At 39.0% G+C, this 25450-nt stretch overlaps 1 protein-coding gene across 3 annotated transcripts in view; it reads right to left on the reverse strand.

Moving 5' to 3' along the window:
- Window positions 1–25450, reverse strand: part of LOC131591816 (transmembrane protein 117-like) — a 178653-nt gene that overhangs the window by 6757 nt on the left and 146446 nt on the right. For 2 of the 3 annotated variants that reach the window (XM_058862885.1, XM_058862886.1), the window contains 2 exons: window positions 2279–2408; window positions 178–315 (listed from right to left, as the gene is read on the reverse strand). In XM_058862885.1, the coding sequence (XP_058718868.1) occupies window positions 178–315; window positions 2279–2408 (268 nt within the window). The remainder of the gene's footprint in view (window positions 1–177; window positions 316–2278; window positions 2409–25450) is intronic. The other variant, XM_058862887.1, reaches the window with a different exon arrangement.

The raw sequence follows: 25450 nt of genomic DNA on the forward strand, positions 1-25450 counted from the left end.
TTATATATATATATTTTTAAACCAGATTTTTTTTCTTTTATTAGCACCTTGATTTGAGTAGAATATTCAAGTATCTGCATATACAGACAGTCACTAGAGCTTGAAAATTATCCAACATGATGCCCTAACCTAAGACAAGAACTGATGGCAAGAACAGATGGTTCAAGCAAAACTTACCCAAAGGGAGGTTCTTGTGCCATGTGTTATGGCTGTTTATTAGATCTCCTAAAGGGTGGTGCAGCACTGAGATAAAACAGGCACTCAGCAGACAGGATACGTGATGTGCAGTCAAATGGATTGATTTGCCTAGCGAATCTAATAAATGGATCTTGTTAATGCTGAGCAGGGAAAAAATTTCCACAGCCTTCATTCATTATCTCATCTTCATTAAAAGAATGCCTTCTCACTAGAAAATCAGAAAGGACTCCAGTCCTCTCTGCAGAAGACTACAATGCATAAATATTGGTTTTATTTGGTTGGCCTGTCTTCAAACAGCAGCACTGCTAGCGGTTGCATTTCTGATCACTAATTTATGTTCTTTGCTCTTGTTTATTCTTTGATTATCCCTGATTATCATCAATGTCCCTGTCTCTTCTACAATGCAAAACTGTTGTTTGCTCTTCAATTCCTCTTTTATCACCCATTAATTATATGCCAAGTTTATGTATCTGGTGACACAGCCCAGCCTGCCACGCCTCAGCCATTTTTCCTGCTCCTCTGTGCATCCATTCCACTACTTTTCCTTATACAGTGGAATAACAGTACGGCATCTGGGAACTTTGTGGGACTGAGCCCCTCCAAATTCATTCCCTAGTCTTGAAAAAAAAAAAAAAAATAAAAAATAATCTTTTTTGCTATCCCTGAATTCCATATCTGTAATTCACATAAAATATTTGGTGTTCAAACTTTTGTTTTTTTGTTTTTTCTCTGCTCCTTTCTCTTTTTGCCCACTTGGGAGAGAAGAATATATTCATCATGTACACATCACATCTCCTTTCACCCTATACCTTCTAGTCACTGACTGGGACATCATTTACTTGATTATGTTCCATAAATCCCTAATGGTTCAAATGTTCTCCTTCAGAGAACATACACCATGTGCATGTACCAGCTCTTCTTTCTCCTTGCTGGCTGGCTGTTCTCTGTCAGCATTCCAGCAGGGCACCTACCTTCAATTTTGAAAAACTTTCTATCCCTACATCTGCAATTCCTGCTGGCCCATTTGCCTTCTCACAGTCAATAACCAACAGGCAACTTCTGCAGTATTTTTGTCTTCTTTTCTGTTTTTTAATTTCATTTCTGCATTCTCTGCTGAAAACACCTTTTCTGAGGCCTCATTCAGTCTGCCTCAACTCAGTGCTGGTGTCATTCTTTCCTTGACACATTTTCTTCCCTTGGCTTCAGCTGTCTGCTGAGCTTGTGACTCACCTGCTAACTCTTAGCCTTATCTTTGTATCATCTCTGAATGCTCCTTTTGTCCCTGGTCTGCAGGAGTTTCTTTTGGCTTGTCCTTGGTTGCCCTCATCTATCTTATTTCTGCATGGCGTCATGTGCTGTGACTTTTTATATTAGCAGTTAAAGACCCCTGCCAATTCACACCTGCATTCTTCTGTTATCCGTTATTATCCATCTCTTCTCAATGTAGAGAGGGGAGCTATATTCCTTTTGTATAGCTTGAAGGTAAAACCAAAATATTTATCCCTATTTAACCTTCTTCTCTTTTTCATTCCCTACTGTTTTTAAAATACTGACTCACAGTATGCAAGAATCAGGTACTTTTTATCTATATGTATCATCCATTTGAATCACTGCAATTCTATTTTATTTGAGGTTATTTAACTGTCTGCTTCTAGTTAGATGACTGATGGAAGTAAGGTTATGAGTGGCCTTTGCCAGATGAGAATTACTGAAGTTATGAAAAGATTTTAGCATAAATCATAGCAAAGGCATCTGAAAGCATAAGAGATTTGAAGATGAAATAAGCTGCTAATTTCCCTGAGAGAGTAATTTTAGATAAAAGATGTCTGAAGTTACATCATGTATTATTGTCACAAGAAGTTGCTGAAATCCATGAAAAGCAGCAGGCCTCTCTGATTTCTAAGATACAATTTCCTCATTTCCTTGAGATGGTTATATCTGGAGAATATGGATATGGACAGACAAAGAGATAGAAAAATAGTCTGGGACACATACACAAAAATACACATTTAAGACCATGGGAGCATACATTTATTACACAGAAGCAGTTCACTGTGTGACAATCTGTAAATTTACCTACCTGTTATGTGTATGTGATATTCATCTTTCAGTATCTTTTGGAAATAAGGTACTTTGAATTGCATGTGTGCTGAGGGCAAGCCTGGAAGATTCACTTCAACATCACCCATAAAATGTGGAAACTCCCAGTCCTGTTAAAAAAGAAAAATAAGAGCCTAAAAGTAAGCTTTCATGGTATATTTTTTCCTTTAAAATGGCTTAAATTAATTAAATAGAAACGTTCTATATTTAAGCCTCCATTATTGGATTTTCTTACTTTAGATTTGACTGACCCACTTGAAATATAAATATAATATAAATAATTATTTATATTAGATATTACAATATAATTTTTACCTCAACCCCATGTGTATAAAAGCTCACTTCAGAATGACAGTACTTAACCTACCTTACCAACTGATAGTACAAAACAGTATAAGAATACTTATTTCAAACCTGACAATACAAATAATAACTATATAAAAACTTTGCGATGCTACTTACTCTTAGTAACTTGTAATTTGGCAAACAGTTTACAGGTATGAGATTGACAAAGAAGGTCTGAGCATTTCAAACACCACATATATCTGTATTCTACTTGTTCAACCTGTGTTTTCTGTATTTTGTCTCCATACATTTAAATAAACAATCACTGCAAGTGCAGGCCCTTCAGCATAATCTGCCTGAATCAACCCAAGCACAGTTTTCTTCACTGCCATATTTCAGCTGACAAGATAATGTTGGAAATGTGGAAGCTCTTACCTGGCATTATGCATATTTTGGTAGCATGTGGTACCCCAGCTGAGGAAGAGCTGCATTTAAAGGAATTTTTCACTTGGTTATCTGTACCCACCATCAGTCACCTGAAAATGGGTATGATGGCATGGCTCATTAGAGCCCAAACTGAAAGGAATAGTGCCAAAATCAGTACGATTACTGCCAGTGCCATTACTCCGTGCACTGCAGATTGTCGATGATCTGTTACAAACACACTGCCCCTGTTCCCATCTACATGCCTGGATTTGTGTCCAACAAGCTAGTGCAACAAGCACTCAAATTACTAAAAATAAAATGAAGAAATCCAAAATGTGAAGAACTCTGTGAGTGACTTGTGATTCTTTCACATGAAAACCATTCCAGCACAGCCATCTTCCCCAGGAGAACCATTTCCATTATTTAATTTTCAGTTTTGTAAGGATGGAAATTTCCTTACAGAGTAATATAAAAAAATAAGTATTCAAAACTAAGAATTATCTATTAAATTGGGAGGAGCTGTTGACTCCCTCAAAGGAAGAGAGGTCCTGCAGAGAGACTTTGGCAAGTCATAGGGCTGGGCAATCACCAGTTGTATGAAGTTTAACACGGACAAGTGACAAATTTTGCACCCAGGGTAGGGCAGCACTGGATGTACAGACTGGGGAATGAAATTCTGGAAAGCAGCACTGCAGAAAGGGACCTGGGGGTCCTGGTTGATGGCCAGTTGAATGTGAGCCAGCAGTGCCCTGGCAGCCAGGAGGGCCAGCCCTGTCCTGGGGGGCATCAGGCACAGCATGGCCAGCCAGGCAAGGGAGGGGATTGTCCTGCTCTGCTCTGGGCTGGGGCAGCCTCACCTCCAGTGCTGGGGGCAGTTCTGAGTGTAAGAAAGATACAAAGCTATTAGTTAGAGAGTGTCCAAAGTAGAACAACAAATATGGCAAAGGGCCTTGAGGGGAGGCCATGTAAGGAGTGGCTGAAGTCTGCTCAGCCTGGAGAAGAGGAGACTGAGGAGAGACCTCACTGCAGTCTGCAACTTCCTCATGAGGGGAAGAGGAGGTGCAGACACTGATCTTTGCTCTCTGGTAGCCAGTGACAGGACCTGAGGGAATGAGGATGACCTGAAGCTGTGTCAGGGGAGATTTGTTATATACCTCAAAAGGTTTCTCAGCCAGAGGGTGGTTGAGCACTGGAACAGGCTCCCCAGGGAAGCTGTTGCTGGTCACAGCAATAGCCTGACAGAGTTCAAGAAGTGTTTGGACAACACTGTCAGGTGACTCTTTGGGGTATCCAGTGCAGAGCCAGACGTAGGCCTCCTGTGTCCCTTTCAACTGAGGATATTCTATGATTATATGATCTCTGAAAGATTAATCACTATATATGACTTAACATCCAAGACTTATCTCTCCAATATTTTCTGACTTTTATGATCTGGGAATAGCACAGCCTGATCACTAACAGCTGATTTGTGCTAACTATTCATAGTAATGAGTTAAATAGATTAATAGGAGTGCAAGTGAGGAGAAAATCTGACACCCTTTACCTGGTTCTTAATATTCAAGCAATGCAGAAAGTGTTAATTTACAGATGTAGAAGAGAAATAAGGATGCTTTCCTTTTGCTGTATCACTAATGCAATGCATGTACCCCTGGTAATACCTGCCCAGCTGCACAATCCCCTATCCTGCATCTGTAGACATCCCCTTGCAGGTGGTAAGTATTCAAAAAATGCCCAGAGATAAAAAATTTATGCGTTCACACTTCCAGTTCACAGTTTCTAATATACATCTCTGGACTGGTGCCTCTTGTTAACTCATACATATTCTCACCTAGAATAAATAGCAAGAAATACATTCCATATTCCTGAAAATAAATGAATGGAGAACTGTGAACTCTGCATTATATTTACTTATAAGTAAACATGGGTCTATAAATCTGGCCTCCTCTCCTGCCTCCCCCCAAGGCTCCTACTGTGCCTTTTGCTGATTTACAGATAAAATTCCTCCATGCAGAATCTTGTATTGGTCTGTGTCTCTGCAACTGAGTTTTTTATTATAAAGAATTTTTTCTCATCTGGATGAGTATTACTTGATAATAACATTTTCTACATATATGCCCCATACTGTATGAAGCATGCCTGAATTGCATTGTGACCTTTATCACACTGAAGCATTGTAATATGGTGTGGCCATAACTAGAGAGATGGGCACAGGCTGGTGCTGGAGACCCCACAGCTATAAACAACTCATTGGTGTTCAGCTAAAGAAATGCAGATCTGGGCTGGGCAAAACTACTTTCAGGGGTAACAAGGAGAACAAAGAAATATCTCACATAAGACACAACCTGTAAAACCTTTCTGTAACCTGGAGCTTCAGATCAAGGAGGAAACAGCAAGGTCTAAATGTATTATCAAATATAAAAAAGCCCCAATCAGCTCCTAGTGTAAGAAAAAAGAAACCATCACAGTGAAGATCATAGCTGTCCCAGCAAAGGAACTCCAGATGCCAATGACAGACCATATGCTCTCACTGAATCCCATCAGACTGAAACTGCCCATTTCAAGACCCACAGGAACAGAGGGAGGGCGGATGAAATATCAGGAAAAGCAATAGAAACTAAGAAGTGTGTGCATAAGAATTTAGAAATAATTATTGTTATTATTACTACTCCTACTACTCCTACTACTACTGAAACATCTTTCTGCACAGAAGTATTCTTTTCTGTAATGATTAGATCTCAACTAATAATGATTTTTGAATTACCCTGTTTAAATTTAGCACTAATAATAAAATCTTTTTTTCATATATAAAGGGCCTTTGTCACCCATAAATAACATTTTGAATGTAACACCTTCACATAATGTTTATACAGTCTGTTCTTTAGGAACACTCCCATGAAATGACAGAAATTAAATAATTTTTAAAAGATACCAACAAATAATAAAACGTATTTGAAAGAAATTTTAAGATAAGGAAACTAAAATAAAGAGTTAAACCTACTGACTTCCATGGAAGTCACTACAGATGCAGCAGTTATGAAAATGAAGCTTTAAGTTAGGGATTAAATAGCCTTTGGATCTTCATTTGACTCACAGCTTTGGTAAGTGTGAGTGTCAAATGTCCACAGAGAGACATTATCCCCTGCAGAAACTTAGCTGTGGTATTATTACTGTGCCAAAGAAAAGTAGATTATTATAGTTTCAGGCTAGTGCCAATATCAGGCTGTCAAATCCATACCAAATGAAATGGCCATTTTACCATCTAGATTCTAAGAAAATGTTGTCTAAAATCTTTTGAATCTGTTTCTTTGTCTTTTATTCTTTACTGACAGCCAAATGACAATTTCAGCAATATCCAGGAAACCATTTTCCTAAGAAATTCAAGATGCATTGTGGATATATTCCACCTCATTTGTTAACAGCTACAAGAATAGAACAAATGTTCAAGCCCATAAATCCAAACACTTCCCATTCTGGAACATAGCTCAGGCCTGCATCATATTTCCCTACATGGTATTTTCTCTGTGGCCTCTGGCATCAGTCTGTGCTCACCGCTGGGACATGAGTGCCATGTGTTATGTTCGTAAAGTTCTCAGCTCATAATTAGGCAGAGTCCACTTGATCAGCTTTAGTCCTTATTGCTGAGGTGCCTGTACTCTGCCATTTGTGGGATCTCATTAGGAGCTGGACCCAAACTACCATACTTAGAATGAATTGCAGAATTTCAAAACTAAAGCCATACAAACATACAGTGTATGTACCTTTCATACTGCAAGAACAGACTGTTTCTCCTTTACATCCATCAGCATCAGATTTCTAATATTCATCTGCTTCAGTGGGTGCCAGCCTGGGGATGGATGGGACTGTGGCATACATCTACTCAGTGTGTGGAGATGAAGCCAACCCAGAGCCAGCAGCTTAAATCAGCTCCACAGAGGTCTCTAACCTCAGTGGAAAGTTTTGTGGTGTGTGCAAATCAAATAAGGTTATTGCCTCATTTCACTCTAGTTATTGAGGAAAGGGCAGCCAGAGGATGAATTTAAGATCACTGAGGGCTTCATCCTGGTGTCGCAATGGGCAGAGAGCACCTCTGATTTCCATCAGCTACATCATTAAATACAGAAGCACAGAAAAAACATGAGGAGGTCATGGTATTTTGATTCTCTTCCCTTTGGTTCTAGCTACCCAGGCCAAACAAATGCACATACTCTCTGCTGCAATGCCAGATGTTAGTTTAAGACCCTACAGTGCAGCTGGCAGCACCACTTTGGTTACCTCTTTAAGTAAAGATATTTTTAGCAGTGAGAACTGAGCATCCAAGCCAGACTTTCTGATACGGTCTGGCCATTTTCTGCCATTGTCTGATGAAAGAGAAGGCATTTCCTGGGTATCCCTGTCCTGACCTCAAGCCAGGACACACAGCTGCCCAGGAGCATATTGGCAATGTGTGCTGGCTTGGTACAGGACTGGTCCTTGTTTTCTTTATTGCAGGTTCTGGGCCATGTCTCCAGAGCCCAGAGGATGAGCAGGTGCTGGCAGGATCAAGTCAGGATCATTAGCTGTCTGGGAGCCCTCAGCAAACCACATCCCATTCACCATGCACACACAACGCCACGTGCCTCTGCCACAAGCCTCTCTTCACCCAGGGAAAAATGCCACAGTGAAGGTAGGACCATGATTAGAAAACACTAACAACTAATGATGAACAAATGTGCCACGGTTTTATCTCTCTCCCTGTTTGAATGTAGCTATTGGTGTGTTCAGTAAATTAAGAATAATATAAACACTGTTCAGATATAATAGGGAAAGAGGAATAAAGCACACTGAATATTTCTGCTTTAAGTAGCAATGACATATGCTATACTTAAAGCTATGAACATATTTGTACTTTAAATGTCTCAAAATCAAAATAAAAACAGTGCAGGAACTGAGAAAAGGCATATATTAATGTTTATATGTGTTTCAGAAACTGACTATAACATTTTTTATTTATTTATCATAAACTTTTTGAGGTGAAGACTGTTTTCAGACATCTTTACATCTTAGAGCATGATGGACAAAGACATCGTGAGGAAATTTCAGGAGATGCAATTGTTTTGTATTTTTGCATGTGTTTGAAGTAAGAAATGAACAGCCAGAATTCAGAGACAAAGGCCCAGCTCCTCTGTGGTTATGTCTAACTTCATTGCAGTACTGCAACTTGCAGTGATGTCTACAGCTGAGATCTCTGTGAGCTGCTAAAATGCAAACATATTTATAATATCTCATTGAAACACAGGTAAGAAATTAAGTGAGAAGCCGTGACTAGAAATCACTTTCATGCTTGTGAGATCAAACTTACTGCTCACCTTCTGGCCTTCTGTTCTTTGACAAATAGAGGAAGAAAGTTCGACAGGCACAGCTGGTTTTAGTCCCTCTTAAACAAAAAATTACTCTTAACGTTACCACCTGTATGGCTTCAGTGGGGTTACTTAGCTTAGTGAAAGAGGATGTGGTACTCTTCAGAAGACCTCCTTCATGTTGGTACTATCAGTGCTAATCTCTTCATAGTTTTCAGGTCCAGAAAATTTTACTTGATCTAGTCATCTGTTTTTGCTTCACCTGTCTGGATTGTTACTGACAATAATGATAACAAAACCCCACAGGGAACTATGGCACCAAGTCCCTTATTGAAGACACTGCTTCACCTTTTGTCACTCAGTGTTGATTTAAAGAATTTAAAATATGGAGAAACCACTGCAGTGGTGGAATAACTGCTTTGGTTGAGATCCAAGCTGCAGAGACAGAAGACTGAAGACAACTCCCAGGACCAGACATAGGTATAGAAAGGCTATCCCTGCACTATATCACAATGTATGGTATGAATATATACACAGCTGTGCTATTTCTCCATCATTTTTGTGCTCTTCTCTCCTCTGTCTTTGCTTCGCTTCTTCAAGCTCCTGGCCGTTCTCTAGAAAGGCCTCTGCAAATCTTGCCTTTTTTCTCTCCTTTGAGAAAATGATAAGAAGACAGCAATAACTCCCTCTATGAGAAAGCATCAATGCATGTTTGGTCTTGAATGACTTCTTCCATTAAAAAAATCATTACAGAATCCTTTGGTCTGTTATCTATTTCTGCTTATTTAAAGGCAATAATTCCCAGGCCACATAGGACCCAAACAGGCCCTTTGCATTCTGCACTCTTCAATCTACACATTAACACAATTTGAGCATAGACAAAAATGTGTATGCACATGCCCGGAAAACAGTAACATTCATTACTGAACTGATTTCTGAATTGGTATTTAGCCTTCCCACAGGAAGCTCAAAGTAATCTCAGTATGTCAGTCCACCTAAAATAAGGAATGCTTGCATTTCACTGGAAGTCCCATATCTACGCCTGGTTCATGACAAATGGCACCTCCTTCTCTCCCCCCATGACTATGGCTTGGGTATCATCATATATTCACTCCTCAGAACATTGTAGTGCCTTGATACTGCAGATCTGTTTTGCATAACATGTCACAGATATGAGGATTCCTACCAAACCCCACAGCTAAAATGTTTTTCAAGGCTCTCATCATCTGCTCTTCAGTTACATTGGCACCTTTCCCCCTGGCCTTCATGGGTGTTGTTCTCCACTGATACAGAAATGCTGCTGCAAAGACCATTCTCCTAGTCTATTTTTTTGACCATGACATTCTTCTCTTTCATCCAATAAAGTACAGGCCACTTCCTTTCATTCAAATTCTTTTAGGTCTTTCAATACCCTATGTACAGACTATCTATATGACAGCTGCTCCTTCAATCAGTCTGTAAGTTCAGGCTATAATTTTTTCTCTATTTAGAGATTTTTTTCTCCTAAGCAGGTCTCTATGAGCTGAAGAGCTTTTCCTGTCTCATTCTTCTTTATATTTCTATTTTGTATGACAAAACATTAGGATGTCATGAATTAGGTACCCTGGCTTACCTGGCATCCTGACCAATAAAGTTGCTATTGCTTGTACTCATCTGTCTAACCAGTTATAACTCTGGGATTTTGTTTAGCATTGAAATTCTCTAGGACTGGAGTTGTATTCTGGCTGTCTTTAAGGATCATCTAGCACAACACTGCTCTGGTCCTTAGTGATCATTGCTAGTTTCTTGAAAGGACAAATACTGCTTGTAGTGCAAAGAGTGAATGGCTATCTATTAATTTTCTTACATTAGGAACAAATTGTTTGAAAGCAAGCCAGCCCACAAAAAAGGACAGACACTAGAAGGTCTCAAATCTTGAAATGTGCAGTGACCAGGAACAGCAGTGGTCACCATTTCTCTGTTGAGGGCAAGGACTATTCTGTCCTACAGCTACCCTTTAAGTACTTATTAGTGTCAAACAGGAGCAAGGTGAAACCCCTTTATCCATTCCTGAGGAGTGGCAGGCCACATAAAGCACAGCCTCTGTGCACTTACTCCCAGGATGTCCTGGGATCAAATCCACCAGTTTTTCCATCAGGCAAATGTGAGGTCTCATACAACCAAAATGACACTCTGAGGTTCTTTTTCATCATAAATCACTCTCACCTGTTGAATAGCTACTCACAACTGCTGACAATGCTGATTAGAAAAAAGATACTCAAAAGTAAATGTTGTGTGACTTTCTTTCAGTGTCTCCATTTTCTGTAAGCTTTTACTCTTTTACTGTCTCACTCATGCATTCATGTCTGACCTCAGTTGAGTTTATTAGCTGTCAGATAATCCATTTGCATGAGAAACACCAGTGAAAACTTTTCCCGTTAATTCTTGAGTTTGTTAACCCGCTAAATAAAATGTTAATGTTACAATATTGTGTATCTGTAAAAGACAAAGAAATCAGCTCCAGTAAAGCAACTGCATCTTGTTCTGTACTTGAAACTTCCCTAAACCACCAGCCAGTTGTAACTGGTTTTTCTAACTACCTCAGTGACACACTTTATGAAAGTCATTTCTGTGGTGAATAGGAGAAATGAACATTCACTAATAATACACAATACTTATATTTACACATTTACTGAGACTAGATCCTACTGTCAAGGGAAATCATGACAGAAGAGTCAGTCCTTCTGGTACCCTAGAAAACCAAATATCTGACTATGATGTGGAAAATAAAAATAAATTTTAAATATATTGTTGTATAATCATCTTCAACAATATCAGAACATTGCAGAAGTTCATGCAATGAAACACATACCACTACATTGTAGGAAATAGACCCATACTGCAGCTGAACAGTAAAATGGTATCTGGGGCATTTCAGGGTTTATAAACACTGCTAATGCCATTTATACCTATTTGAGCAAGCTCTGTCTAGGGTTCTAAAGTAATTTCACATTAAGAAAACTGTCTCCAGCTAACTTCAGCTGTATTAAAATGTATATTGTTCCTCCTCTTTCCAAATATCCACATACATGAATTTCCTTGTTGCCTGATATTTAAATTTTAATGGCATTTTTTAGTATTACCTAAACCTGAGAAGAGATATTTGCTGTAGAATACCTGAGCAGGTATTTCCTCACTCTAAGCTTTGCTGTTAGTGAGGTGTTATAAAAATAAAGAGCATCTGGAGCAAGGGGATTACTGTGTGTTGCTCACTGTAGGTGGAAAGTAAATCAGCTGCATCAATGCTAGAAATGGATGACTGAGGAGTCACTCTGTTCTGGACAAAATTCCTTCAGATTAGATGTGCTCTGAAGAGCTTTACCATCACCTGTTCTGAGTCCCCAGAATTTGTGTCTGGTTCCAAAGAAAACTAGAAGTTGCCCTTGGGTATTTAGTGTGATATGAAGTGGCAGATTTGGACCAATGGTCTCAGTTTGAAACTTTCATCCAGCTTGTTTTGGTTTAGCTATAACTAAACAAAATAGCATGCACAGGGTTAATCTTGCTGCAATTAAAGTAGTGAAACAGTAATATTAAATTTCCATTTAAAAAAACCCCAGTATTACATGATGCATTTGACTGATATTGAAAAGATAATAGAGCTGAAGATGACATTAAGTGAAAACACTGAATGTATACGGAACACAGGGAGAAGTCTCATGAATTTAAATGTGGGGTTTGCAAACAAGTCAATGCGAATTCCCTTTTCCTTAAAAAAAGGTAGTAACTCTTTCCAAAATTATTTTCCTCTTCATAACTTGTGCTAATTAATGTATCACTTCTAATATACAAGGAAAGATAAAGGATACTGTATGCAAATGTTGTAAGAAGAAAGGCTGATTGCAAAACATGGATATCTGTACTTATTTTTGTTTTAGGGACAAGAGTAATATGGAATATACTTGGTCTCCCCAGCTCCCTCTGGTTTGTTTTTTTAAGCTGAAGTTTAAGTATTTTCTGTGTCCTGAGTTTAAGCCTGCTAGTAGGATCTCCAGCAGCAGCATATTTTTTGCAAACAGAACTTCATTTCCTGAAGGCAACTTATCCCATTCCTGAGCCCCATCACCATGCTATCCCTCTGCCTCCAGTTTTATCCCCAATGGCTGTGGTGTGGCCATTAGGCACATCTATTCCAGGAGCTGAGGAAAATAAGAAAACAATAATTCCCCCTATGTAACTACAGGTCTACTAGTTTTATTATTATTATTATTGGTAAATAAGATGCTACAAAAAAGTAGCGTGTTGCTGGAATTATTATACTGTATCTTCCATTGAGTAAACAGCATTGCATTAGCCATTCACTGCAGTTCAGTGACATGACATATCCTCTTATTAGAGAGTGTACATCACTTAATAGTTGCAGAATTATTTGCTTAATCTGTCTCTTTCTTATCTACCCTCCCCTCCCCAAAAATCCATTCATTTTCTGATCTCTTGAGGAAGTGATGCTATGTTATACAGACATCAATTACATCTCTTAGAGAATGAACAATATCATAACCCAAAAGGATAGTCTTCAATGTGAATAAAAATTAGGGAAGATAACTATTTCTGCAGCCTCCTCTCTGATGCCCAATGCAAAACTCACTTCCTGTGCATGAGAGGAAAAACGCAATTTCAGCTTTTTATACTAGAGCAATATATCTGCCTTTGCCAAGCACATGCAGAAAACATGAACTTCATCCTAAAAGGTTTTCAGTGTTTAGAAACCTCCTGGGAGAGTTGTCAAAAACACAGTGAACCAAGTTCTAATTGCACAAACTCACCCTGGTCTTGGCAAACACAACTGTTTGGTCTGAATTTCAAAACTGTTCTCCCATCAAAATCCTTGGGAGCAGAGAGAATGTTATTAAAGTGTCTTTTCGAATCTCAAAGACAAAATCAGAGGCTGGTGGTATATGATGAATTGTTCTCTTAGTGAGATTTGAATCCAATTATAGCAACTATGCTGACCATAAGGTAAAGCTGAATTAAAATTTAAAAAAAAAAAAAAAAAAAAAAAAAAGAAAAGAAAAATGAGACAGAGTAAGACAGAGTGGAAAAGCTCAAAAGTGGAAATTCAGTGTAGGTAAGAAATCATATATACAGCTCTTGGCAGAAGCTTATCCAAACTAACAGACGCTTCTGAAGGATGTCCTCCTGCAACCCTTCTATTTAGCCTTTTGATCTGCAAGAAATTTCTTTTCCCCCCTTGCTGCTGATGCTACTTTTGGAAGACAACTTGCTAACTTCCATTCAGAGAGAATTTTCTTTGAGGAAAATCATAAGTACCTCATGAGCCACTCTTTTTGGAGGGGAAGATGGTCTCTTGCTTCAGAAATTTTGCTCTTTCATCTACCCATATAACCCTGTGTCTCTCTAATCTTTGCCACAAACAATAACACTTAAATTCTTTTCCCTTTACTGTCTTTTCTCCCACAAGTTCCTCTGTAACATCTACAAGGGATAGACTTAATTCATAAGTACATATTTTTCATTTTAGGAACTTACCTGACCAAAATTTTGGGAAATGACACTGCCTGTTCTCAGAGACACTCTTATGAGGGCATGAGGAGTAGACAAAGGATCTTGTCTGCAGATAAGTGAATGGCTTCCAAACTTCCAAACTCCAAAACTTTTAATTACTGCCATCAATAAATCAGGGGAGCTACGTTACAGCAGCTGAGTGATTATTCTGTCAGTCTGATGAATAGACCAGGTGGAGTTTTAAAGCAAGATTCTGCATGTGTATATGCATGCAGACAAGAGGTAGATGTGTGTGTTTTTTGGGGGGAGCTCCAGTTTAACTAGTCAAAACCATATAGTGGACACAGTTATTGAAACCTTCTGAACAGGAAAGTATAGAATTCAAGCATTATTTTCAATAATTTAAAGAAATGCTAGATCAATTTTCTCATCAGAGGAGCTGTTTTAGAACAATTTACTGAGTCAAGATAATGAATGAGCTGTTCTTTCACAGCATTCCTCAAGGAGGAATTATCCCAAATGATATGGTTACTTAATACGAACATTTATAAAGGGACAGTCATTATGCGAATTATGTATTTTACATAATTTATTTCAACTTTCAGTTTATAGCAGCACTTTTATCTTTCTTTCATTCAGTGATAAAAAAAGCATCAATTATAATTCTTCTAAAATGTCTATAGAACAAATGTCTGCTACTGAAGTTGCTGTGCTCATTCAAACACATAATTATTCATCAGAGGGTCCCAGGCAATCTACATTTACCAAAATAATGAATAGATAGAAACTGCACACTTAAATGTTGCAGTTTGGTACATGAGAAATGCATACAAAACATATTTAGAGTTTGAAGAAGTGCTACCTGCTATATGTTGACTTGGCTGAATACTTCTGCTGTTAATTATGTAAATACAATTAGAGCCCAGAGAACAATAGGGTTGCTGCCATGTTTTTAAAAGAAAATGGAAATCATTGCTTTGATGTCTCCTCAGACACAGTACATTTTTGTGAGGTTTCTCCAGTTTGCATGTACACAGCATGGCTTCAAGATATTCAAGTATGAAAGAAATATGAGCAAACCAGATTATAACAAGTGTTACTGCAATTTCAAAGAATCTATAATCAGAGTTGGAGAGTCACAATGCAGGGAAAAGATCCAGAACCACATGATGGGTTATTATTACAGAACTGTACTATTTAGAAATTAAAGACTACTGGGCTATTGGTCTGCATCAGCATGCCTGACAGCAGAGGTTGACCAAATGGTCTGATCTGCCCAAAATGCAATTTCACTGGATTCTGCAAGCAAAAATTCAAAAGCTGAGTTACTAATAAAATAACATTTCTCATGTACTACAGCAAAGACCCTGCTAGACCTTGCAGATGCTGAAAAGAGCTGAAAGCTCCAGTTCATATTCTTTCTACTTCAAATCTCATTCACAAATGGCAGACTTCCCTGATCTAGGCTACAAAAACCACTGACCAGAAAAGAATTTTTTAAAAGTTTTTGCTCAACTGAGCCAAAGAAAATTAGAAGCTCCTATAAGAACATAGCACAGGGAGCTACATAATGCTCATGGACACAAAATTCATTTTAACATTTCCCCATCTTGTATTCTTGCCCAATATAAAGACAGATCAAAGTATTGACTACACCTTAACAGTCACTTAGAATGACCAAGCCTTTTGTTAGGAACTCAGAATAAGAACTAGTATTAGTATTTAAATGCTCCTTCCTAAAATATTAATATATTTTCTGCCTCTCATTCCCAATTCTCTTCTGAGTTTTCCTGCAGTCAGCTGACAATTGCTTTAAATGCTGAGTCAAAATTCGAGGAAAGTAGCTCTCATTTAACTTTTGTAGTAGCCATTCAAGAAGCAAGCAGAACTATTTCCTTCTGATAAACATACTACTGTTTTACATTGCCTCATGCCTAATTCTAAATACGTAATTGTTTCCAATGAACTCATACTAGATACATGGAAATCCTCTTGCTAATGAAGAGAGTGAAGCCCCATGAAACAGATTGTTTGACAGAAAGGAGAATTATCAGAGGCTTACTACTTAATTGGCACTAATGACAACATTCTACTTCTCTGAAAAAAGCACTGAAAGTGTTTGCAGATTTCCATGATATAAGAGCAATTGCCAATCAAATAACTGATGTCTACTTTTATCTTTTTATGATTCTGCACAATGATTTCTACCAGAATATGCTACCTTTTTGGAACTAAGGAAAACTAAGTGCATGTTCTCATTCTAACTTTAATGTTACAGAAATCTATGATTTAGCCATAAAACACAGTAATAATTTCATTTAATTTTTGTAAACAACCTGAAGGCCCATCCAGCCTGCATGGTTCTCTGTGTGGCTATAAAGACACAGTTCTTCTATCCTCAATGGAACTTGTCATTTAGCTATAGTTTTTTAATAGTCTCACCACTTTTCTTAATTTCCAGTAGCAATCTGTGTCTTGTAAACAAAGAATACCATTAATTGATATAGTGGATAAAATGCATTTTCTGGACAATACTGTCCTGAAAGATTGCCTCTCACTGTCCCAGTGAGCAGTACTCTCTGAAGTGCACTTTGCAAGAAGAAACATCACAACTGTGTATATTTGCATTGGCACACACTGTAGAAATTTATTTTACATTTACATTATTTATTTATTATTATACCATATCTGTATAGGAAATAAAAACTTAATTTTCTTTTTTTTTTTTTGACAGTTCAAAGTTGCTTATACCTACACTATGCACTAAGCACTATGTAAAGGAAAGGTGAGATTTTAATGGCTAGAAAAATGAATACAAAAATTGGGTTGAGAAAGGTTGCATGGAAGTGGCTACATAACAACTCCACTCAGACTCTGAGCATCACCAATATGAACTAGGCATTTTGTCTGCAAATCAATACAGTTGTATCAAGCTGGAGCCACATCTCAGTGAAGGCTAAAAATGGAGCTAGGATGCCAGAGCACAGTACTGTAGAGCTGGGAAAAATCTCACCTCTGTAAATCTGAAATTTGGCAGGTCAGACCCCTCCCACAGAGCATCAGAGTGAGAAAACTCAGTCCTTAGTCTAGTTTTATAAAAGCAACAGAAAGAAATGCAGGAAGTCCCTTGTAGTATGAAAAGAGAGTGTTTTGGGGCTCATTATCCTATCAAAAATGTCACTAGAGGAATTCATATACAAGGGCACCCAGCCACCACCGTGGCAGGTGCCATACAGAACAGGCAGTTCTGTATGGCATCAGAAATCACAGTGCTGCTGCTTATCATGCAAGTGGGCTTGTGCACATACTGATCTCATTTGCTTATAACTTTTCCAGATATAACTGTTTGGGCTGAACACAGCCCCTACCTGGTGTGTGCCTCAGGTTGTTTTCTTTTTTTCTATTTGCCTCTATGTTTCTGGTTTAGGGTTTTGACATTTTCAACTAGCACCATTTAATCACTTCAGAGAGTGAGACCAAACAGAGAATAAGTTGCTTTGCTCTATAGAGATATCTCAAGTGGAGACATACACTTCAGCAAGGGAGTAACTGTGTCAGAGATGTGCCTCTTGCTTCCCTGTCCCAAACTGAAAAAGTTTAAGGTACCTTTGAAAAGTCAGTAATTTTCATACTTATAAGAATCTAGCCAAAGGTTCAGAAGCAAGCATCTTCCCAAACTGTGCATCACTCAGCATGCCAAAGTGTCCCTCAGCTCCTAGAGTATCAGGCTCTAGTGAAACTGCCAATCTCAGAAGAGAGACAGAGCATCCTCCCCATTTTTTGCTGCTGCTGCTGCTGCTGCTGCTGGCAGAACTCTGAGCTGCTCTCAAATAGGGACTGAGCTGGCCCTGCACAGCAGCCAAGGGGCAGAGAGCCAGCTTTCCTCTAATTACTAATCCCAAGTACTCTGTGTGCAGCTGGAGCTAGTCAAGTACAGCTTGAGCTAGGCATCTGGCCCTGGGGGAAGATGGAGGCAGAAGGGCACTTGGGTCTGGGTCTGAGACTGAGCTTAGCAGAGACTGTTTTATAAAATTAATTTTAGTGTTTTGGTCTTTTTCTTTTGCACATAGAACAACATAGCTGTATGTTGAATCAAAGTAAAGGTATTTAGACCTTTTTCAAGCTGTACATAGCCAGAGCAAAACTTTGTATTATATGCACTGGAACAGGCTGCCCAGGGAAGTGATTAAGTCCCCATCCCTGGAGGTATGTAAAAGACACTTAGATGACACTTAGGCTTAGTGGTGGACTTGGCTGTGTTAGATTAATAATTTGATCTTAAGGGTCTTATTCTACCGAAGTTATTCTATGATAAACACTGTCCTCCTCCCTCCTCACCAGCCCTCTCTAAGAGGCTGAGCAGAAGGCTTGGCATATCCATGTGCAGCCTGGGTCATGCTGTGAAAGGAAATGACCACAGAGACACAAAGGTTTAATAGGTAAATTGGAATAGACTATGCAAAAGGAGTGGGGAAGAGGGGAGAGACTTGAATCAGAGAAGGAAGTTGGGACTGGTTTGTCAAGGAAAAAGGGACTGAATTAGGGAGAGGGGGAAGGGAGACAAAGGGATTCTGGTTTGAACAGTAGCTGCAGGGTACATGAGTAGGATTTGCTAAATATTAAGCCTAGAAATGAGAGACATGAAGCCTGAAAACTGGAATTTGGAATGGGATATGTCACAGAACCAGACATGAGGAAGACCCAGGATGGGGGCAAAAATGAGACACAGAGAGAGGATTTAGAAGTGACAGGAAGGAAAAATCCATGCTTGGGGATATGATAAGAAAGTGTCAGTACCTCATTGGCTCTGGAATTTGGACCGTCACCATGACTCTAATTGTCACCACTCTCTGCTCTTAACAAGCAGATGTGAAGTCCAGAGGCAAAGTATGTTTATCTTCTTTCTTATGAACTGTCTCATTGGAAGAAGAAGCATACACTGCTATTAGCAGTTGTTCACATGGAAAACATCCCTTCAGGGGAGGTAAGAGTTCCAGTACCCTGATAAGACACATTGGAGTCATATGGCAGGCTTTTGATTTTGAGATTGCTATCATTTTGTTAAAAAATCAGACTTATGCACACAGAAAGTCCTGCATTAAGGCATCTACCTGAATATTTCAATGGTGAAGACACAAGAACTAGATGTCAGGCTAAGGTTACCTGTACCTTGTGGGTAGGCATGGTACAATCGTTTTTTTTAGTTACTTTTTAGTTACTTTTTTTAGTTACTTTTTTTTCTTAGTTACTGGATTGCACAGAGTTTGCTCCAGAAGACAGAACCTTTTTTCAGTAAAGAGTATCTAACTTATGATTGTGAGGTGGAAATATATAGTGAAAGAGACCCCTGTAGCTCTCCTGCACTCTGCATCTGCTGCACAAGCTGGAAAGTGTGTGGAAAGAGGGGTGTAAATGCAAGAGGCAGTAGCAGATGTGAAAACATTTGCCTCCTGTTATAGAAGTCATTGCTTCTAGGAGAAACTGAATTTGACCAGCTCTGCTATGACACATCTCTCAACCAAATCTGCTATGAGACATCTAAGAGATACTAAGTGAATTTCTAGAAATAAACTATTTTTTTTCCCCTGTAGGCTTACCTTCCCACCCTACCTATGCTTAGATTTGTACAAGTGACAAGTGCCTGTGGCTGGTGTTGAAACTAACGAGAGCTGGACCTGAATATATCTCACCACTGGGAGAGAAAGAGCTGACAAAATATTGATGAGGAGAACGAAAGTCCTGTAGTGCATGGCACTATTCAGATAGGATTGTGCTGTACTCCTTTAAGATCAGCATAAAAAAGTAACCAGACTTTTTATGGAGGTAGATATATAACACAGTTATAGGCATCATTCAAAGCAAGCAAAGAAACTTCTTTTAGAATGGTTTGAATGCTATAAGAGAAATAGGGCTGTCAGTATAATAATATATAAGATTACATCAAATAAATATGTGCCTCTGTCTGTTACTAATGAAATAATATGCTAGACCCTCCTCCCTCTATTAGGTAACTGCTCAGATAAGAGATGGGTTATAATATGAATTTTCATAATAATGTCCTCAGACATCTCAAATTAGGGCCCCTTTGACTTTAATATCTTTGTGCCTCAGTAAAGAATGTGGACAATAATGGACAATAATACTCCTGTTGTGAAGGCTATTTTGAAGATAAATATATTAATGCTTGAGAAGCCCTTAGGAAATACAGAGATGAGTGTCAGAAAAAAAGTCCACGAGGAAATGAATGATTTCATCTTCATATCAAGGTTCCAATCATGTGCAGTAAGTACGGCCTGGGGGCACAGCCTACACAGAAAAGGTAAACCAAAATATCGAATAGCTCCTCATTAAGTGAACACCATTCATCCTGTGCAGCAAGTGAGACAGAGATTCTGTGGAATGTAATGTGAATAGATAATTAAAGATTGTATCATAATGCACACACAAAATAGGGGTGAAAAGTTTATACTGGTGACTTAATTTTGACATCTCATAATTCCTGAATGCATGATTCTGCAGCTTCAGTAATGGTGTCACATTTTTAACACAATTTTTTACCTGTCACTGTATTTGTGTTGCTTTAATTATCATCTGCTCATTTCTGATATTAGGCTTGTTTGTGTGATGCTTTTCTTTCTCTAATCCCCTGTATTTAGAACACATTGTCCAGATATGAAAACCTTTGCAGCCTGACCTTGAGGAACAGTAAGAGTTTGTGTAATTTAGATTAGTGCAGTAATTGTTTGGCCCAGATGCCAGAAACATCCCCAAGGGTATTTAACATTCATTCAGAAGATGTAGCTGTTGCTTTTCAACTTAAGGTCAGGACAAAAGCACAACTTACAGCCAAAAGAACATGCTGCAGTTCTTGTCTGGGAGGTGGCAGTTGCAGGTGTCTGGGGCACTACCAAGCAGCTGCCTTCAGAAATGTCACCCGGCACAGTCTGGGAAGTCTGGGCAGCTTTCTCCAACACACAGTCTGCAAAAACCAGGCCAAATCAAGACCATAAAAATGTACATTTGCATTCCTGACAGAGAACAACAATCTTTTTTGTTTCCTCTCACTCTAGCTGTCTGATAAAGCAGATCATTTAATCACTTTTTTCTGCCACCTCCTCCTTAATAGATCATGGGCTACACATGGGATCAGTGCTGCTGTTGAAAATTATTTATTTCTCCACTTTGGGCAAACAGTTCTGAAGTGGAATGAAATTTCATTATAGACCAAATGCGTTCTGCACATTGTATATAGTCAAGCCCAAAAACCACCTGAGCGAAACTAAAAGTAAAGAGCCATCCAAGAAGGATTATAGGATTAGATCCTTAAATCCATAGTGAGATACATTAGAAAGTGATGTACACTGTTTTCTCATTTTCATCTACAGGCAATAGAATGGATTACCTAGCCACGAATTTCCATCATTTAATTCCTTGTGTGCTACGTGATGCGGGAAACATCACAGCAAATCTCAGTGAGAACTGATGGAGAGTGAAATCAAAGCTGGGCTTATATGAAAGGAAGAGCTTCAACGTCTCCCCTGAAAGATGAAATAAAATCACAGACAAAATGACCATTTCCAGCCAGAACTACAGTGAAGTCTTCTGACTGACTGTATCACTAAGTTAATGCCAGCAGTGGTGCAAGCCATGAACTCACTGAGAACTGCAGTGCTCCAGAGGCTTCTACAATTGCTGAAAAGGAGATAGAAGCAAAGTTGGCCAGGACAGAGTAAAATTTGCCTGGCCACAGCAGAAAAGCAGCCCTGGCAGCGTTGGGTCACTGAAACCATGAATACTTCCCTGGGAGTGAGGCACCACCAGCAGCAGCTGCCTTTGGTCTGTGCCTCTCCCTGTGCCTCTGGTGCACCATACAGTGCTGCTGGATGGAGGGACACCATTTCAGGGGATTAAGCCAATTTCAAGCCTTTCTGCTGACATGCTACCCTGCACAGCAGTACTATCCTGCAACCACCATGATCTTTATGCAGAGACAGGGAGCTGCTTGTAAATGTCTGCTATGAGCTGGAGGTGGCCAGATTTGGAGCTGCAGCCATGACTGCTGGGCCTGGGCTTCTTTCTCCCTTATGGCCCTCATAAGTGCTTCAAACCACTCCCAGCATCGGGCTGCCTTAGGACACATGCTGCCTTCCCCAGAGCCAGTCCTGAAAGCAGCTCTTTAATTCAGCTATTTTCATCCAGGGAGAAGTGGATTCCATGCCTGCTGTGACTAATTTCAGAGGCTCTGACAGCTCCACCTGGCATTGGTTGTTAGTGGATAGACCTCTCCATGCCTGTGGCTGCCCTCTCTGCTAATGAAGCGGGAGATGAAAGCACATGGTACCATCACACACTACCTGAGGCTGTGTCATTCTGGCACTAGAGGTATCAAGACAAGTTCAGCATTACTGGCTACTGCAGCAATCAAACAAGTGTTGGGGAGAGTGAGGTGAAAACTACAGCTCTTTCCCAGTTTGATCAACATCACCTTTGTCTCTGCTCAGACCATTTGAACAAGAGTGATGACGTATTGATATCCCTACACCGTTGGCCCAGGCAGGGCTGTAAGGAATTTAATGAAAAATTATATTGCAAATACTTTCTGGGTACTAGGAAGGGATAAAGAGAGGTTAATTATTTGGGGACCAGCTGAGGCATAGCACAGTCCAAAGTCAGCTGCAGGACACTGCTGAGACTATTTGGGAGACTCTATAGGCATGTTGACTTGTCGTGCCGTAAATAATGAGGGATGGGACCACCGTGCTATTTAGATTATTTATTGCCCAAATAAATCAGATAAGAGATCAGCCTCGAAGGTATGAGATTTGGAGAGAAGCAACAAGTCAGCCATAGCTCAAAGGTAGTCGCTAGTTTCTTCTTCACACAGCAATGTACAGCATTTTGGTCCAATAGACAGTTAACATGAAGTTTGTTTTTTATTACTAACCTGTCACTTTTGCTAAATTCTGCCGCACTCATCTGATCTTCCTGCAATAAACCATTAGGTGACGTACACACACATCTCTATTATAACTTCTAAGTCCTGAGCCTGCTCTATAAATCATACTATTACAATTCAAAACTCTTCACTGTCCTACCCAACACAATTTCATACTTAAGGCATATTCTTACTTACAACTATAAGAACATAAGTTTATGATTTCTCTGCTTAATGTCTGTGTACTTTTATCACTACATTAACCCCAGCTCTTTCCAGGGCTGCAGATCAAACCCTTCAGTATCTGTGGAAGTTTCTATTTATTCATTTCCCACATTGACTTAGTTGTTTTGCTGCTCCAGTGGGAAACACAGAAATTACACTGTGTTATGCAGTGCTGGTGCCCAATTTATATATCTATCAGACCTGGTGTTTTTCTGAGGAATCTCCTTTCCCTAAAAAGCACTACATGGTGGAGAAGCAAACATGGTCAGATTCCAGAAGAAGGAAACTTTTTAGCTTCCCACCTGTAGGAAACTAGAAACCTTATTGACTGAAGACCACACTTGCACAACACCTATGACCCACAGGGAAATGATGCCAAAGACAGTATAGTTGAGTAATTAAATGGTAGTTGAAACTCAGAAACCATCACAGCCTATAATTTCAAATCACTAAAAGCACTAGGGAATACCTCCCCTCCTCTACACATAAGAAAACGAATTATTTATTGATGTGCTCAGTAAAGTCTGGATTCACACAGATGCAAAAATATCTAATGTATTTGATATCTGAAGACACTCAGTAATTAAATATGTCTGCTTTGTCATACAAATAAAAGCAGCAGCTTTATAGCATGTTAGAAGAAGTCAAAGGCAATAAAAGTAATTCAGTCTTTTTGTTAATGTTACATATTATAAGCTTCAAACTTTTTGAGGAAGTATGAACATCGCCATTCAATCAGCTTTGAAGAAATAAATAACTCAGCTAAACTAACAATATCAAGTATGCTCTTGTTTCTTTTCCCCTCTAAGGTTCGATTAAGAGCAACCAAGCTGGTCTTGTTCCCTCTTCTTACTTGAACTCAGTATTATTGATAGGTGGATCTGTATGCTCTGTACAACCTGTCTGTAAGTCTTGTATGTTCAATATTCCATGTAGCTAAATGTAAAATATGGGTGGGCATAAAACTTGCTGCCGAGGCAGTGCTCTGTCTAATGATGGCAAACTGGGGTTTATCTCTCTCTTTTTAATTCACTGCTTGCATTTTAAAATTGCAAGCAATTCTATCACTTAGAAAGCAGCTGAACCTGTTCAGTCTTATCTCAGATTTTTCATTTTCAGATAAAATCCTGTGTAACACTCATAACAAAGCAGATTTCTACAGTCAAATAATACATTCCAGATCATTGCTGTGGAGAGCTGAAATTATCTGAATTATTTCAGTCACCATTACTGTTATATCAACATAAACCACTCCAATATACTCTTAAGCAATACAATTTTTCTTACACCCAGCAATAACAAAGCCTATCACACACTGATTACAGCAGAATCTATGAAAAGGCTCTCTTTGCTATTAAAGATGAAAATAGTCCCATGAAAGACTTGCAAACAATTCCCAGATTTTCTTGTTCCTATAAGTGCATATTTTTCTGTGAATTTGGGCTGGATATGTTAGTTTCCAAGGGCAGTATATGAAAAAGTTGGGTCTGCTTTTAGACAGCTGCTTTGTTATTTCAGGCAAATACCAGTGCTGCCAAGGAAGGGCCTCAGTGTCACATGTATGGCATATACCCATTGTCAGGGTAAAAGGGAATGACTGTGACAAATGAGAAGCTTTTCCAGCTAATTCATTTTGTGTGTAGTCCTCTTAGAGCCAAGAGGCTCAAGCTGGGACCGGTGCCTGATTACACTAGAAATTGTACCCAGTCAGACAGCCTCCTTCACTGAGCACCTTGGGGGCTTAAGCAGACCATCACACAACTGGTGAAAGAAAAGAACTACAGTTGTTCCTCTTCTGCAAATGAGGAACTAAGTGACAGAGCTAAAAAAAGGGCTCAGCCCTCAGCCGGTGTAAATTGGCACAGGAGGATTCAGGTCATCACAAATACACCATGTTACAGCGGCTGAAGAAAACACTGGAGTTGAATTTATAATGCCTGAGATAAATATAATGCATCCCAGCAAAATTTACCCATCTGCAATCAGTATAAAGAGTGAAATGTACTTAAAAATATTGTACTTCACATGTCTTGTTTAATAAAATCCATAGCATGAAATGATGGTGCCAGCTATCAAACTAGACAAGCACAGAATGGTAACACTGCAAGAAAAACCAGACAGCTCGTTAAAATGGTAAGGTAGGTAATGTACAATAAGGGACAAAATACACCCACCTTTTCTCAGCAAAAAATTATTTTACTTATAATTTTCTTAGTCCCAAAGTAACTGAATGACTTGAAGAAATAAACTGTACTTTTTAGCAGGGTCTGGAAAGGGGGCAAAAGAATGTTTCATGGATTTTTAGAAGGAATTTATATATCCCACAAGATCTTGAAAGTATTTAAACAGAAACTTCTGGGTTTTAATTGCACATATCAATGCTTTTTTCCCCTCATCACCCTTTTACGTAAACACTGCCTGTACTTTCATTAAACTTTAA

This window comes from Poecile atricapillus, chromosome W (genome assembly GCF_030490865.1).
Source record: "Poecile atricapillus isolate bPoeAtr1 chromosome W, bPoeAtr1.hap1, whole genome shotgun sequence".
Lineage (NCBI taxonomy): Eukaryota > Metazoa > Chordata > Aves > Passeriformes > Paridae > Poecile > Poecile atricapillus.